Source organism: Schistocerca americana, chromosome 2, assembly GCF_021461395.2.
Source record: "Schistocerca americana isolate TAMUIC-IGC-003095 chromosome 2, iqSchAmer2.1, whole genome shotgun sequence".
Taxonomy (NCBI): domain Eukaryota; kingdom Metazoa; phylum Arthropoda; class Insecta; order Orthoptera; family Acrididae; genus Schistocerca; species Schistocerca americana.
The window spans coordinates 848,636,929-848,653,064 of NC_060120.1; the positions used below are offsets into that span (position 1 = coordinate 848,636,929).

The 16,136-nt window shown below is 38.3% G+C and overlaps 1 protein-coding gene across 1 annotated transcript in view; it reads right to left on the reverse strand.

Annotated features, from left to right (window-relative positions):
• LOC124595625 (ubiquinol-cytochrome-c reductase complex assembly factor 1) overlaps positions 1 to 16,136 on the reverse strand; it is a 127,844-nt gene that overhangs the window by 35,522 nt on the left and 76,186 nt on the right. Inside the window, exon 3 of the mRNA XM_047134448.1 lies at positions 3,864 to 3,936. Within this exon, the coding sequence (XP_046990404.1) occupies positions 3,864 to 3,936 (73 nt within the window). The remainder of the gene's footprint in view (positions 1 to 3,863; positions 3,937 to 16,136) is intronic.

The window sequence follows — 16,136 nt, forward strand, 5'->3', positions numbered from 1 at the left end:
TTCTCTGTAAGCACAGAGATTTTCAAGTAGACGTACCTATACATTTTCTGTTTTTATAGGAGCACTTAAAGCAAAAAACAGCTGTAGGTGACACTGGTACTTTAAACTGGACATCTGCTCCTACAGCTAGTGCTCTTACCAACTGAGCAACACAATCTTTTCTCATAGAATGTCTTTGAATCCACAGTTCCATCAAATGTCCATCCAGCTCAAATGGAAAGAGGCCAGTGACAAATTCTTTTACTTATTTTTCAGCCTCACATCTCACAAATAGAACCTTTATCAGTTCAGATTTCTTAGCATGTCATCAACAGACTCCTCTATTCCTGTCTCTCTATTTTATATCGTGAACTCTGAAATGTATTGGCAAGTAGACACCAGGACCCTACTGGTCTAACAAGCCTGATGACACTGCACAAAGATTAGTGACACCAACTCACAATTGAGAAAACGAACTGAAATCTCACAACTGGCAATTACTACAGTAGCTGGCTGAAAATCTAAGCAAACAATTAACTTTCTTGGGAGTCATGAAAAAATAAAATAAGAAGGAAATTCCTACAGAATTCCAAGCACATAAAACCAGAAGTACAATATGTTCCACATGTTTTCTAGACGATTTTAGTATGGCCTTGACTGATCCTAAAAAGAACAAATAGGTAATTTTTTTTTATATTAACAACACGCAGCACAACTGTAATGTACCAACAGACTAAGAAATCAAGAGTGATCAGATGTTCTCCTCCCACAGCAATTCCACTTTTCTACAGATATCTATATATCGTTGGTATAAATGCAAAAATTATTTTCAAATTCAACGATCTTGAATTTTTTGAAACACCTTGCTCTTTGCCTGATAACATTTGAACCAACAAGTGTTATTTCAATTGTGTCCCAAGAAAATTCATGCCTTCTTGACCAAGTATAGGCACACAGAAGAGCAGATCAAAGAACCACCAAGCAAAACCTGGAATTCGATACATATGTGGCACACATTAAAACAAGGAAACAAAAACGGTATGTGTGAAATGCAAGAAAAACATATGCAAGAGATGGAGCGCCACAGACACACAATGTGTGCAATGTGGAAGTGAGCTGCAGATGGAAACTGACTAATTTATTCACAATCATAAATAGAAGTGGGAGTTTGGAAGCATCCCATTTCATAATGTATTCTCTTGTTACTTTCTTATCACGTGAATCAGTGCAATTAAGTGATACAATTTTTAAAAAAATTCGGGCAATGAAGAATATCAGCACCTTACAAATTGTGACAACAATAATAGACAACTGAGAAGGCAAGAAATAAATAAAATATTATATTTGTACAATCATGTAATAATATGTTTTATTTTCTCCATTAAAATGCAGCTAATGATTATATAAAGATTATTTTTCCTAAGGTTAAAAATGCTATACTAATTGTGGTTAAACAGATCTGATGAAGACTTGCTAAGAAGTCTAAACTGGTAATGGTGCTTTGATACGATGTTGAAAACTACAATAAAATAAATACCGGAAACTACCAATGTATTTCTCACAGCTATCCAAGCCTCCAAAGCTGTGCCAACTGGTTGTTATTCCCCTGAGAAGATCATTAATAACAATGACAATTACTTCTTGTTACATCACTGAACATTAGCTTTAGGGGATAAACATGATGAAAGCAGAGCAACTTCAAAAATCTCCAGTAAAGGCCATACTGGTGATTTACTTCAACTGCTCAGGTACAATACATATAAAATTCATATTTTACAGTAACACTGTACAAAATATTCAACTAACATGAAAACACCAGGAAAAGAATTGCAAATATCAGTCATAACTGTCTCCACCTGGATGATAATTATCAAAGCACTTTGTAATTATTCAAACATTTTGACTGTGCATCCAAAAAGCTTCCTATGAAAGAAGCCTTAAGGAGAAGGACTGATGTGCATTATTACTGAGAAAATTTATGTTCACTCTTTCACTCCTTTAATGCCAGCCATGATCTAATTGTGATTGTGTCCTCTGCCTTCTGCATCCTTCCCTACTCCCTCCCCTCAGTCACCCCTTCTCACCCAAACCAAGACTATGATCTTTTAGTATTTCTCTACATATGAACACTAAAGGAAGGATTGAAGATAACTGGCATCTATTACTTGTCAACTGTTCATGCAAGATATCAACTGTTTTCAGATTTGAACACTCAGTCTTACATCTGGAAGGTCACACATTAGCAAGCAAGAAATTTCATTTGGATACTGTGATCACACCAAAAACAAAACAAAAAATAATAAGAATGGAATGAGCTCACTAGTTTCGTTGAGAGTAGTTCAAATTTTGAACATAAAATGTTGATGATGACTGCCTCTACAAATAGTAAAGTGTGCAACAAGATAAGATGAAGCAAAAATATCAAATGTGATTTTAACTGGTGGTATATTTGTTTAGTAAGAATTTTGTTGCAGCCTGTTGTTGTATCCCAGGTGTGAGTAAATTTCAGTTAAAATTTCTGGGCTAAGAAGCCATGTCGATATATGAAAGTGTTCCTTGAAATTTCACCCTTGATTATGGGAGACATCTTCAGAGGTAAAAAGGCAATATAAATGAAACTATTCCCTGACATCTTTGGAGGTAAAACAGCAACTCCTTCAATTCTCCCCAAGAATGATTCTACCTCACATGCCTTTTCCACAGTCTGACAGATTAAGAGTCTCGCCCTGACAATCTCTTAGTTCCTCTACTGACACTAGCACGCAGGTCTCTCTTCACTCTTATGTTAATAATACTTTTTGTGTCCTCACTCATACCCATTTTCCTACAGTTCCTCATTTCATCGGGATGAACTGTGAATCACTGGTAAGGTGCTTTCTTACTTCCTATTGGGAATTGTAACAACACATACAGTTGTGCTTCATCCATGCCGATTTCTACCACTGACATTAGCTGTCGCTGTCTGACCTCCAACTATGTCTCCCGTAATCAGAGCAAATGTCTGTTTCATATGTTGACAATGATTTTTCTTGGTCATGAAAGCCTACATTATATATTATATTAGGTAAATAAAGTTTTATATTCTCATATCAGTTATATAGAATGTATAATGATGAAACACTCAGCGAATATTTGATTTTTTCCACAAGTTCTTTCCAGTAATAATATGTTTCTAAAATACAACAAGGAAACTGATAATCATACTTCATGAAATATAGTTCACTATTTTCAAATAAAATACATTTTCTTAAGCATAGGCAGAGAAAATGTGTACCACCATGATTAGAAGTTTTAATTTTTGATCTTTAAAATTCCTAAATTTTTCCCTCTATGTTAACAGGAGTTTTAATTGTTTTCATGTTGTATATTAATGTAGTCCATGGTATTACATACACACAAAAAATAATGATGCTACTGTTCTTAGTATTTGTGTGTTATTGCAGTTTTCACATTTTAACATAAAATGGCACAATACTTTCTGCATCACACCTCGAGAAATTAGTGGCACCTCAGTAATTTAAAAAGCCATACAATTTCCTAGATAATGCTGGTGCTAATGTTTATAATCTGCTTCTCATTATATTTTTTCATCTACATGCTGCACTCAAAATAAGACGATACAGCCAACATAAAAGGGAATAACTGAAGTGAAGTACAGAAAACAAAACTTTTAATTGGGGAATGGAAACAATATAGTCTGTAATGACAAATTTAAGAAATTGAAATATGATGAAAGCAATACTGTGTGGTGGAAGTCCCATTGCATTACCACAAGATTCAGCACTGTAACCACCACACAACCCATAAATTACGTATAGTGAATACATGCACAAAACAAAATCCTTTTAATACAATAATAATTAACATCTCTTTTGACACAATACCTTTAAAAAATTTCTTGTAATCTATTCTGTCAGCAGCATTCTCATAAAGGAGGTATCCAGCTCTTTTGAGTTTCTACCAAACAAAAAGGAAAAAGAAGTAAGTTACTTTCACAAAATAATAGGAAGACAGAAAAGATGTACTGTCAATTAACACAGACACTCCAATGAAGGATAGGATAGATGCAATGTAAGGGGCAAGATCGCCTTTGATCTGACAAATAAAGCCAGTAACATACAGATACAGTGAATAGGCCTTGGTTATATGTGACATTGGTTGCTTCATTTATATGGAGACTGGTGACTTACTTTTCAGAACATAAAATCATGAGACTCATAAGTATATCAGTGCTGCAAATTTTATACTTTCAGTGCCCCAAAAGGAAAGCCTACAACTTCAATGTGTTATAGCACACAAATTAGTTAAGACATTCACACCATGTTTGACTTACGTGATAGACAAACTCACAAAGTTTTGTTTGTGTGTGTTCCAGTTGCCATGAGTTAAGCATTGTAGGATAATTTTTTTCTCAGAAGAAAAAAAAAAACAGTTGATTCTAACAATTACCTTGATAAGCTGGAGCTGTTTTTGTTAACACAACTGACTGACTGCCAAGACAGTTGTTTTCCAACAAGATGGTGAACAGCCGCATGGGCTCAGACTGTGCAATGTGCTCTAGACCAGGTCTTTCCAGAGCACTGAATTGGCATGGATGGTTCAATTTCCTGACCTCCTAGGTCACCTGAAGTTACACAAATAGACTTATTTCTATGGGGTTATATCAAGGATAGAGTCTACCAAATGCCTGTCAAACATCTATGATTTACAGAACCAGATCACTGCTGCCAACCACATCAATGATTGAAAAAACCAGATCACTGCTGCCACCGCACAGCTGATGCGGATATGTTGCACCAGTGAGGATAGAAATTGAATACAGGCTGAATGTTGTGTGTGCCACCAAAGGTGAACATGTTAAAACTAACTGAATGGCATAAAAACTTTGGGAGATAGTGTGCCCCATAAGCCAAACATGGTGTGAGTATCCTAATTAGCTTTGACACTGTAGCACAAAAGAGTTGTAGCATATCTTTTGTGACACCCTGTAGTATGAAGATAGAATAGCATTTTAAATATTTTCAAAATATGTATCCTATATACTTATTGACCATTAAAACTGCAGCACCAGGAAGGTTCACAAATAACAAAAATTTACTTATTGTGCAAACATGGCACAGTAGGAGCAATACATTATTAAATTTGCAGATGTTTTGGGGCTTTACAGACTGCAAAATTTAATACATAACACTGCCATCCCTGGCAACAACAATGACGCTAACCTCGATGGGCACGAACTAAAAATGAGCTTTGAAATATATGGGTACGTCATTCCATGGTGCTTCAAATCCATGCTCGAGTTCATCAATCGTAGTAGTTGGCATTTGGTAGTGTGTCAGTCTCTCAGAAACCCTTGACTATATGGTCTCAGTGATTGACAGATCTGGCACAATGTGATGGCCAAGGCAACATTCCAACACCCTATGTTTCAAGACAGGTCAGGACAGGAGAGGCAACATGTGATCTTGCATTATTTTGTTGAAAGAGAAAGTTATGGAGTCCTGTATGGCACAGCCACTAGCCTTAACACCTCAAACATGTAATGCCTGCTGTCCAAGTTACTGGCTATACAAAGCACGGTGATCATATTGTGTACTGAAAGGCACCTCATGCCACAGGTTGAACCTGTATGATGGTGACAAATGCAGTGTTCATTCTCATCGGAGCTGCCACACACCAACATGTCCATTGTGTTGGTGCATGCAGAACTGGGCCTCATCTGGGAAGATGACTCAATGCCACTCCTGTGCCCAGTACTGTCATCAAGTGCACCACTATTGGTGTGCCTTTCTCTGATTCTGTGTCAAGCTAAGCCATGGCTAAGGTCATTGTGCTGACAGTCTTGATGCTCCAGAAGTTATCACAACATCCAAATGGATACTTGACCTGCTGTAAACAAGCAATTTCATGAATCAAAATATACGACGGAGCTGTATGATCCTAATAGTCGAATGAACAATGTGTCTGTCATTTCGTATACTATTGGCGATGTGCCATTGAGATCCTGCACAACACTGAGTATAACACTCTCGAATACATCAATTCCACATTCATATGACAGTCTTACGATCCTGACCTGACCAATGCAAGCAGCAATAATGCTTATCGATAAACCACAAACCTGATAGGCAGCAGTCTACTTTCTAGAATGGCAGATGCTGTTTACTCAATTTAAAACCAGTACAAGGTACATGTTTTATTCTTTGCCTATAAGCCCCTGTCAGTATTATGTATAACTTGTTTTGTAGTTGAGAGAACAGAGGGACCCTATCATGACTGCTGAGTTTTCTGCTATGTCGCAAGCTAAAGAGTATGCTCACTAATTATTAACACAAACCCATATCATCATTTTCTTGGAATCTAAGTCTGCAATTACCTTGCTTAAAAGCCTGAGAAAGGAACACTCAAACCATCCAACAGAATAATTGACAGTGACCAATATGTATCAGCTGACTAGAAAAAGACATCACATCACCCTTCCTCAGGATAAAGCCACTTATTACCATACCAGCTGACACTCCTATGAAGAAAGCCATTTATGTTTGCAAAGGAGAAGACAAATTAGTACTATTCAAAAGTTTATCCACAAGATAAAGCAGGTCACTGGAAAAAGGGATATTTTGTGAGGAAACTTACATAGGGAAGGCCCTAACAAGTAATAACACCAACAATATTACCAACATGTCTCATTGGCACTAAACAGTTGACACTCAGTCTCCGCCAACTTACGAAATACTTCATAAACCAGAACAGGTGATTACTTTTTCCCAAGAAATGTAACTGCCCTACCCCATAATGTGGTTCCATTTATTTAGCTAGTCTGCTTGCTATGTGCTGCCCCTCCCCCCTCCACTAAACTATTAGTTATCAACAGGTTACAGGTGACAAGCAAAGTGACTAATTATTCAATTATTACAGACGATGTCTGGTTGTTTCATTGACATTAACATATTCATTTTCCTTGGATTCCTATTTAAATTGAACATGCAAGCTCTTCCTGACACCTGGATTCAAAGAAAATATTGTTTTGTATTCACACTTACAAACAATGTCTTCCAAAGAAATTTGATAAAGTAAAATGTGTTGATAGTTTGAGGACTGACAAAATTTGCAGAACAATACACAATCAATCTTGATGAAAAAAGCACTATGAAATTGCTAACTTTTCCAAGAAAAGCAAGAAAAGATGATCTTCATGTCTAGGTTCAATGGCATTGTAGTAGAGGCATGTGCCAGAATTACACCAAAGGCTAAGGTACTGAGGAAAGACAGTTACATTTCTTGGGAAAGAGTAATCTCCTGTTGTGTTTTATAAAGTATTTCTTAAGTTGGTTGAGACAGCGTCAACTATTTAGTAGTAATGAGACATGTTGAAAATATTACCAACTAAAACACTGGCACCTTGAAATGAGTGCCAAACATATTGTATAGAATGAAGAGCGGTTCACTGTCACTACGTGTGACAAAGCTTCGGGCATTCATCAAATACCACTTATAGTTATTGGTAACGCTGCCAACATAAGAGCCCCCAAAAATTGCACCTGAAAGTCTTCCTGTCTGCTACAAATATTACTAAATAGCACAGTTGTCTGCAGGTCCTCTTAATAATTGGTTTCACAAGACATTGTGTTATTGCTGTTGTTTTTGCTGCTGCTGTTCATGTCATCATCATAAGTCCAAAGGCTGGTTTTAAGCAGTTTTCCACACTTGACAACCTTGCACAAATCTCTTCATATCAGCACAAATATTGCAATCTTGGTCCAATTGAATCTTCTCATCTAATCTTCAGCATTCTTCATTAGCAACACATTTCAAAACCTTTTACACTCCAGTTATCTGTGTCATTCACATTTCACTTCCATAAGGTTATACTCTAGACAAATAATTTTATAAAAGCCTTCATATTATTTTAAACACAAACTCCACATCATCTGCCTGAATCCAAAGTACTGATCTCTTTCTTCAAGTTTGGGAATATTTTCAGCTAAATTTGAAAGAGGGTTTAAATGTCAACTATTTTATATTCCCCACTTGATGCCTTCACTGATTTAGTTAGGCCTACCAAAATAGCAAACTCATTCACGAATCTCAATACATCATTTCCCAATCTAATTCCCATCAGTATCACCCAAGTCAATTTGACTTAACTCTATTAACCTTGTTTTGTTTATATTTATCTTTTAATTAATTTTCAAGACTTTATCCATTTTGTTCAGCAGATGGTCCAAGTTCTTTGCCATCTCAGAATTACAGTATCTGGTAATTTTAATTTTTTTTTATTTCTTTCTTTCTTATTCTTTTACTTGACTTTTCCTGCAACTTCACCTGTGTATGTGTTCGACACACGTACTGCAAACCGCCCCCCAATGTCCACTTCTTCCTCGCCCCGTCTATGAGCAGAAGATGTGGAGTGTTTATTTACTTCAATCTGTACTTCAAAAGAAATAATATGAACTGACTTCGCAGTACCAAGCTGAGAAAATGTCATTCACGTGTCATCGAAACTGCAACATAGAACTTACAAACTATTCACAGAGAGAACAACGTCAACTGAAGAGCACATCTGGACAGCAGTTGCAATATGCACAACTGATGGTAATATCTAGTTAACTAAAGACCTAACCACACATTTTTTTTAAATACAATATAGTTGGATATATAAAAAAATCCACCCATCAACAGGTGGCAGTCTTTCCTTCTCATCCAGTCTGATAAGCCTCCACTGAACCAGAGCCATGGCTCCAAAAAGTTGCCCATTTCCTTAACCATTATGAATATTTTCTCCTGTCACCACTTAGTGAGTAGATGTTTTTATTTACCCAATCGACCACTGTTTAAAAGATATACGGGAACATGTGTATCAACATCCAGTATATTTAATCTATCTTGGTACAGATGGTACCTCTGGCCTTACTGCATGGTTTGAAATCTTCACTTTCAATGTAAGCAACTATTCAATTTCTATAGGCTGCATTATGCATTACAGTGTCAGGTGACCCCACAGAAGGAAGTGAGTACTTGTGTACTAATGTTTTCTACTGAGGCACACAGATGGCATTTGGCATTTGTGGATGAGTATTCAACCAAGCAAGTGCAATGCGACTTCTTAATGCAGTGCAAGTTGCAAGAGCAGTCTGTTTGATCCAAAAAGGATGGACTTTCAGTCGTGTTGTTGCAGACGCCAATGCCTCTCCATGTGTCATCCACAGGTTGTGGACATGCTACATGGAGACAGGCCAGTATACAAAGCAAGTAGGAAAAGTTCACCAATGCATTACAACCTCACATGCAGATAGATATGTAGCCGTCTCTGCATTGCAGCATCATATGAATACCATCAGAGCACTGCCAGATGATCTGAGAAGGGCCACTGGGACTGCAATTGCTATGTCCAGTCAGACTAATGGACAGGTTGCAAGAAAGGCCCTTACGACCCAGATGTCCTGTTCAAGTATCCTGCTTGACATGGCATCTTGCAGCTCGTGTTCACTTATGCCATTTCCATGTCGACTGGCAACATTGTCACTTGTAAAATATGTTATTCACAGATGAGTCCAGATAATCCTCTGACACAAGGTGATAGCCATGTTTAAGTGGGAAGACCTGTGGTGGGCGATACCTGCCAATGTTGCCCAGGAAACTGACAGATGTCCAATGTTCTGCGATATTGTAAGGATGCTTCAGTGTTACCAGCCATATGGGTCATGTGATTATCCATGGTTGCCTTACTGCCAAGCAGCACATTGGGCAGAACCTGTTGGACCATGTGGTGCCTGCTGCAGACAGCAGTGATCCTGAAATCCTTCTACTGCAAGGGCTATGTGGCAGGCGCCAGCATGGATGGCTTGTGAAGACCGGACATTGAAGTAATGAAATCACTGACAGCGAGTCCCAAACTCTTAAATATGTTGCATATACTTGACATTTGTGTTTATGGTTGTCCTGTTCCATCACAGACACCCCAAGAACTCTCATGGGCTCTCGTTGAAGAATGGAAACATACAAGAGGTGTTGTGACTTAGCTGCCTCACTCTGGATCTCCCCAACCGCAATAGATACAAAGATGCCGTTTGGACAGTGAATTGCAGGGACAGGGGCTACCTGAATACATCACTTTTCATGTTTGTGCTATTTTTTACTACAGGCATATAAGGCCATCTTAGTTTTTTTTTAATGGAACCCTAAGTTAAATTTTAGCATAACATGATGAGCTTAAAAAGATGGTTTCAAATATGTGTATATCGTAATATTTAGGCGAATATTTTTTGAGACACAGGTATGTTCCCATATTGTACTCGTCCATCGAAGCAGCGTCGTCCAATGCAACCTTTCCTGTTGACCACTGAGGAACTTAACAGGGAAGACATTGTTTTCCTGCTTCTCAATAACGCCGCAAGGAGATGCATGAAGTAGTTGGAGAGAAGGGTATAAATGTGCTGCTGGGGTAATAAGACATCGCATTTCCATCACAGTTTCTTGGATCAGACATGTACACCTAAGAAGGAAAGTTAGATATGCTTCTAGTGTATGGGAAAGCAGAAGGAATGCTATTAGAGCAATAAAGTGATATGGAGAGCTGCATCCTGATCATGAGCATCCTGAGCACCAGCTTCTTTCTCTATTTGCAAGAAAGTACTTGAATCAGGATCATGGAGTGCCATACAGAGGACAAGGCAGAAAACTGCAACTGGCGAGGTACACGAAGAGGGCGTTCTAGAGTTGGCGCCTAACGACCCTACTGTTTCGTCACGACATATTGCCTCGGAATGTGATGTAAGTCAGAGAAGTGTTCTATGCATATTGCACTGGCACAGATTTCACCCATTTCACCTCTCATTACATCAAGCACTCTCTGGTGCGGATTTCGAATGGCGACAGGAATTTTGCCGGTTTGCTCTGCAGCGCCTACAAGATGATCCAAAGTTTTTTCAATGGGTGCTTTTTACTGCTGAAGCCACTTTCACCAACCACGGTAATGTGAATTTGCATAATATGCATTAATGGTCGATAGATAACCCTCATTTGCTTCAACAGGTGCAGCATCAGCAACCATGGAGTGTTAACGTGTGGTGCGGCATCATTGGAAATGTCATTGTGGGCCCATACGTCATTCCGGGTATACTAAATGGCAATAGCTATGCACAGTTCCTGCGAAATGTTCCGCCCATTTTGCTGGAAGAGGTACCACTAACTACGTGCCAGTGCATGTGGTTCCAACATGATGGCTGTCCTGCTCACTCATCCCATGTGGCTACAGAGCTGTTAAATGAAAAGTTCTTGGATTGTTGCGTAGGATGACGTGCTGAAGTGAAGTGGCTAGCCCGGTCTCCTGATTTGACCCCTCTTGATATTTTTCTGTGGGGAGCAATCAAACAAGGTGTATGCCCAAATACCAACTATGCCAGATGATATGAAGCAACGTATCATCGAAGTGTGGGCTGATATCTTACATGACACCCTCGCAGCCGTTCACAAATCATTCAAACGGCAACTACAAATGTGCATTGCAGCAGAGGGGAAGCATTTTGAGCACAAGCTTCAGTAAAGTTTTGTATCATATACAGTATGTATTTCGCATCTTTGTGTGTATTTGCTTCATACTGTGATCAATAGTAAATATTTTCAAATAAAAACAAATACATACAAAATAATTGTGACCAATAAGGGCCTCCTCATTTACATTTGTATGTCTATTACTTAAAATGTATTAACATCTCGTAGTATTTTAATACTGTATGTTGTCTACTATTTTGGTAACACAGTTGTCAAATAACTGAATAATATTTGCACATCATCATCATCAGTTAATTTTTGTGCAAAATATCACAGTATGTATTACTATTGTTGGGTAAATGCGCATGCTTGTGTAAGGACGGACTCTTAACATTTACCACGTACTCCACACAACACGAAAGGTCGCACTGGACAACGCCACTTCGAAGGACGAACACGATTCGAGACCACATCTGTTTCTTGAAAACTATTCACCTAAATGTTATGATATACACATATTTGAAACTGTCTTTTTATGCCCATCATGTTACGCTAAAATTTAACACAGGGTACCATTTAAAAATACCAAAGATGCCCTCATATCTCTGTAGTAAAAAATAGTAGAAACACGAAATGTGATGTATTCAAGTAGCCCCTGTCCCTGCAATTCACTGTCCAAACGGTAACTTTGTATCTATTGCAGTTGGGGAGATACAAGGGGTGTTATGACTTAGTTGCCTCACCCTGTATACCACAGAGCGACTCCTGTAGACAAATACAGAGCACGCCACATAGATGTCAGGGAGTGATAAACTGTTATGGAGGGAATATATATATTACTGAAGCCCTCAGAGTATGTAATAGACTGTCCCTGTGCCTTATTTTTTGTACCTGAAAATCCGTCACACAGGAAATTGCAGTCTCTTGAAGGTGAAGGAAAGGTCAGTTGCAATATGTGACATTCATGGGATGTACACTGTTTCACCTTCTCCTATGCTGTTAAGATGGCATCCTAGATCACATTGGCCAGTGTCTTCGTAACATACAGCTGTGTTCCGTTGCATAGTTTCAGTGTATCAAGATTTCACATTAAAGTAATTGGTGCTCCCACTTTGACCAAAATGTGATATAATAGCAGACTGGCAGGATTAAGAGAGTTCAGGAAGTCCTCTGGGAACTGTATGGCCTCATCGGCATCTACCACATCGTCAACAGATTTGTACTCAGTAAGTGCACCTGGTAACATAGCAAGTACTTCACTGTTTATTACACTGATGTCCCCCACTTATAGACGGAAAAATTGTCTTCTCTCCTAATCAGGGCATAGTGTGAAAGACTACATCTATGAACTCTGCAATGGAAGATACCAAAGTGCAAAAATCGGATGGCAATTGTATACTGCCAGATGAATCTGTGAGTATCCTACTTTCAAATGTTAGCAGCTTTTCAGAGATCAATTGATGATCATTTTCCCAATATTCACTTTATGCAGTTTTTAATTCTTTTGATGTACTGTTCAGCTTCCTCTACAAGCCTATGCAGCCAGCTCTGGCAAAACTTTCTTTATATTGCACTAGTAGCACAGAGAACACAGCCCGTTTTTGCAAAACGGGCCATTTGTATATGTAGGGGTCTTCCCAAAATTTGCTTATGCTACTTAAGTTTACCAAAGACATTAGAGTATTGCTGGTTTTCTCATAATTTGTTTAGTGTGAGACAGATGACAGAACAAGTACTTTTCTGACTGTGTTATGGTACTGCTGGAATAATTGGTTTGCTTGGTGGTAAATGGCAGGGCATATTACTGCGTCCACCACTGAAGGTAATACTCAACGCAGTGGCTGATAGGAGCTTTTAGCCACCACACCAGGTACCTATCTAGTTTTCGTACGCAGTATAAGACTCTGTTTGTTGACAATAACTTACGTGAGTTGGTTGCCAGGTACTGCCACTTCATGGAAGTTACGTACAGAAGACTAAACTTGTGTTAAATAATGACTATGGAAGCAGATGTGAATATAATAGTCCTGTGAGTGAAACACATGGTGTATGTAAAAAAAAAACTGCCTGCATGCTGAAAGGAGTGAGGCAAGCAACCATATAGGGTAAGACTGTCATGCAGGCAAACTTTCTTATGCTGACTAAGCATATTTCAATACTCCACTATATTCCGCAGGAGACAAGAGCAAGCAAGATGCATTCAGTTGGTCATACACTGATATCTTAGCACCAGCTAAGATATCAGTGAGAAGCTACGCTTCTAAATCAGTGCCTATCAAGTATAAGATAAAACTTCAAGATAGAGCGCACATACCAGTTTGTGTTACTACATTTAAAAAAAATAACAGATACATCACAGGACTGCTTAGCCCAGATTGCTTGGCACTATCAACAAAATGGGACTGCACTAGAAGAACAAAGAGATGGCTCAAGAGCAGCTCAAACTGACATGGGTAGGGCCAAACAAGTGAAAAAGCAGATTCCAAGTATAAATACAGAGAATGTCATAACAAAAGGGAAAATCAGTAGGTCATGTTTGCCCCAACATTAAATGTAAACATAATGTGGGAAAATTTTTGCGAAGAATGAAGACAAGAAAGCAATAAGAGCTGTTCTGTGTCAAAATTTAAGACAGTGTTCTATTAGAATTTTAATCTCGGCTTTTACATACTTCACAGTGGCAAATGTACGACACGCCAGGAGTTTGAATTGAAAGTAAAGGTCGCAGAAATCGAAAAATGCCAGGAAGTGTGTAAAACTAACTTGCACTTGCATGAGACATGTCCAAAAAGTTCCACAGCACCATGCACAAGTACTCTGAAGGCACTGTAAAATTTGCCTTTGCCATGCAACAAAATCAACCTCTGTGGATGCTCACTATTGAAGAAGTGTTTTACACAATAAAGGTATGATTCCATAACTTGACTGTGAGAATACACAAACTAAAACAAGATGATACTGAGAAAATATTACAATTTACTTGATGTGAAACAGAAGCTGGAAGAGGTGCAAATGAAATCACATCAGCACTGCAGTATTTCCTCCTCCATTGTTTGGAAAAGAGGACTAAAGGCATTGGAAAGAGGATAGAGAATTGAGCTTTTTGCAGGCTTCTGCATCGGCCAGGAGAAGAGCTCTGTTTCATATCGGTGCACACACTGCTGCACAGCGAAAATCTCATTCTGGAAACATCCCCTAGGCTGTGGTTAAGCCATGTCTCCGCAAAATCCTGTCTTTCAGAAGTGTTAGCTCTGCAAGGTTTTTAGAAGAGCTTCTGTGAACTTTGGAGGGTAAGGAGTGAGATAGTGGCAGAACCGAAGCTGTGAGGACGGGTTGTGAGTCGTGCTTGGGTAGCTCAGTCAGTAGAGCACTTGCCCGCGGGAAAGGCAAAGGTCCTGAGTTCAAGTCTTGGTCTGGCACACAGCTTTAATCTGCTAGGAAGTTTCTGTTCTGTAATGCTCCGTACACTCGCCCATATTATGAGCTTACTATTTTCCTTTTTGCAGACATAGTTTCAACCCACCGTATCATATACTTGGTAGAGTTGAGAAGGGATATCAGAAGAAGAAGACAGATTGTGCCACCTTGTGAACACAGAAATATTCTAGCAAAGTTTGGAAAGGTGCTGGTGTGGGGAGAAGAGTAGTTTTCCTTTGACTTTAAATGGATTTGTCAAGAAATATTGAAATCTACCTTCATTTAAAAACGATGGATGTAAGAGCAATAACTTACAGACAAAGAAATGGTAAGATTCACTGTGCTGTTACAATGACTCATTTCTCTGGACCAGAATTACATAGTTGTGTTTGAGGAAGAATATTCCTTTATTCAAAGCCATGAAACATATAGTGATTATTCTAAAATACAATGTGAGTGTAGAAAAGAAGGATGTAATGAAGCTGATGTGTTTCCTCACCTTTCCTAAAGATGCAAGAAACAATGACATACTCTCTGTAAGTGGTGAGGTGTATGAAGACAGCTCACAGTGAATTTACGAGGATGAAGAGTTCTCTGAAGTTGTGTAGAAGAGAAAAAAATAAATGTTGTTTTAAACATTTACCATAAAAAACAGGCTTTTAATACTCAGGTATCAGTAATGTAGTCTGAGCATAAAGATAGTTTTGAAAATGAAACAGTTTCTTTACTCCCAGCAATTAAACTAACAAGAATTTTATACATGTGCAAATATTATCTTAAAACATATTCAAAACTTAATGAAATTTGCAAATTTTAAAAAATTTTGTTCGATTTTTTATTAATTAAAAAAAAGTATCGCCTGTAAAATTTTATTTCTCGCATAAAGTGAGTTTTGCAAAAACCGTCCTCAATTGTGCAGTGTCATTCCTCAAATGTATTCTCATCTTTTCTTTTTTCAGCATTACTTTTCATGCTAGCCCCTACAAAAAAGAATTTTTCACGTATGTGTTGACTGTGTCAGCAGTTTTAGACTTTATGACAACTGGCGGAGTTTGACAAAAAAATCTCCACATATGAGTACTACAACTCCTCCCACGATTTGGTTATCTCTCAAAGTGGTGTCCAGTGCCTTGATTGTCTTCTTGTGCACTATAGTGCACTTGTCGCAGACAATTGTTTTACATGACTTGAGCATCAACACATGACCACTTGCCTTGCCTACGCTGCAAGAAGATTGTTGTGTCTTG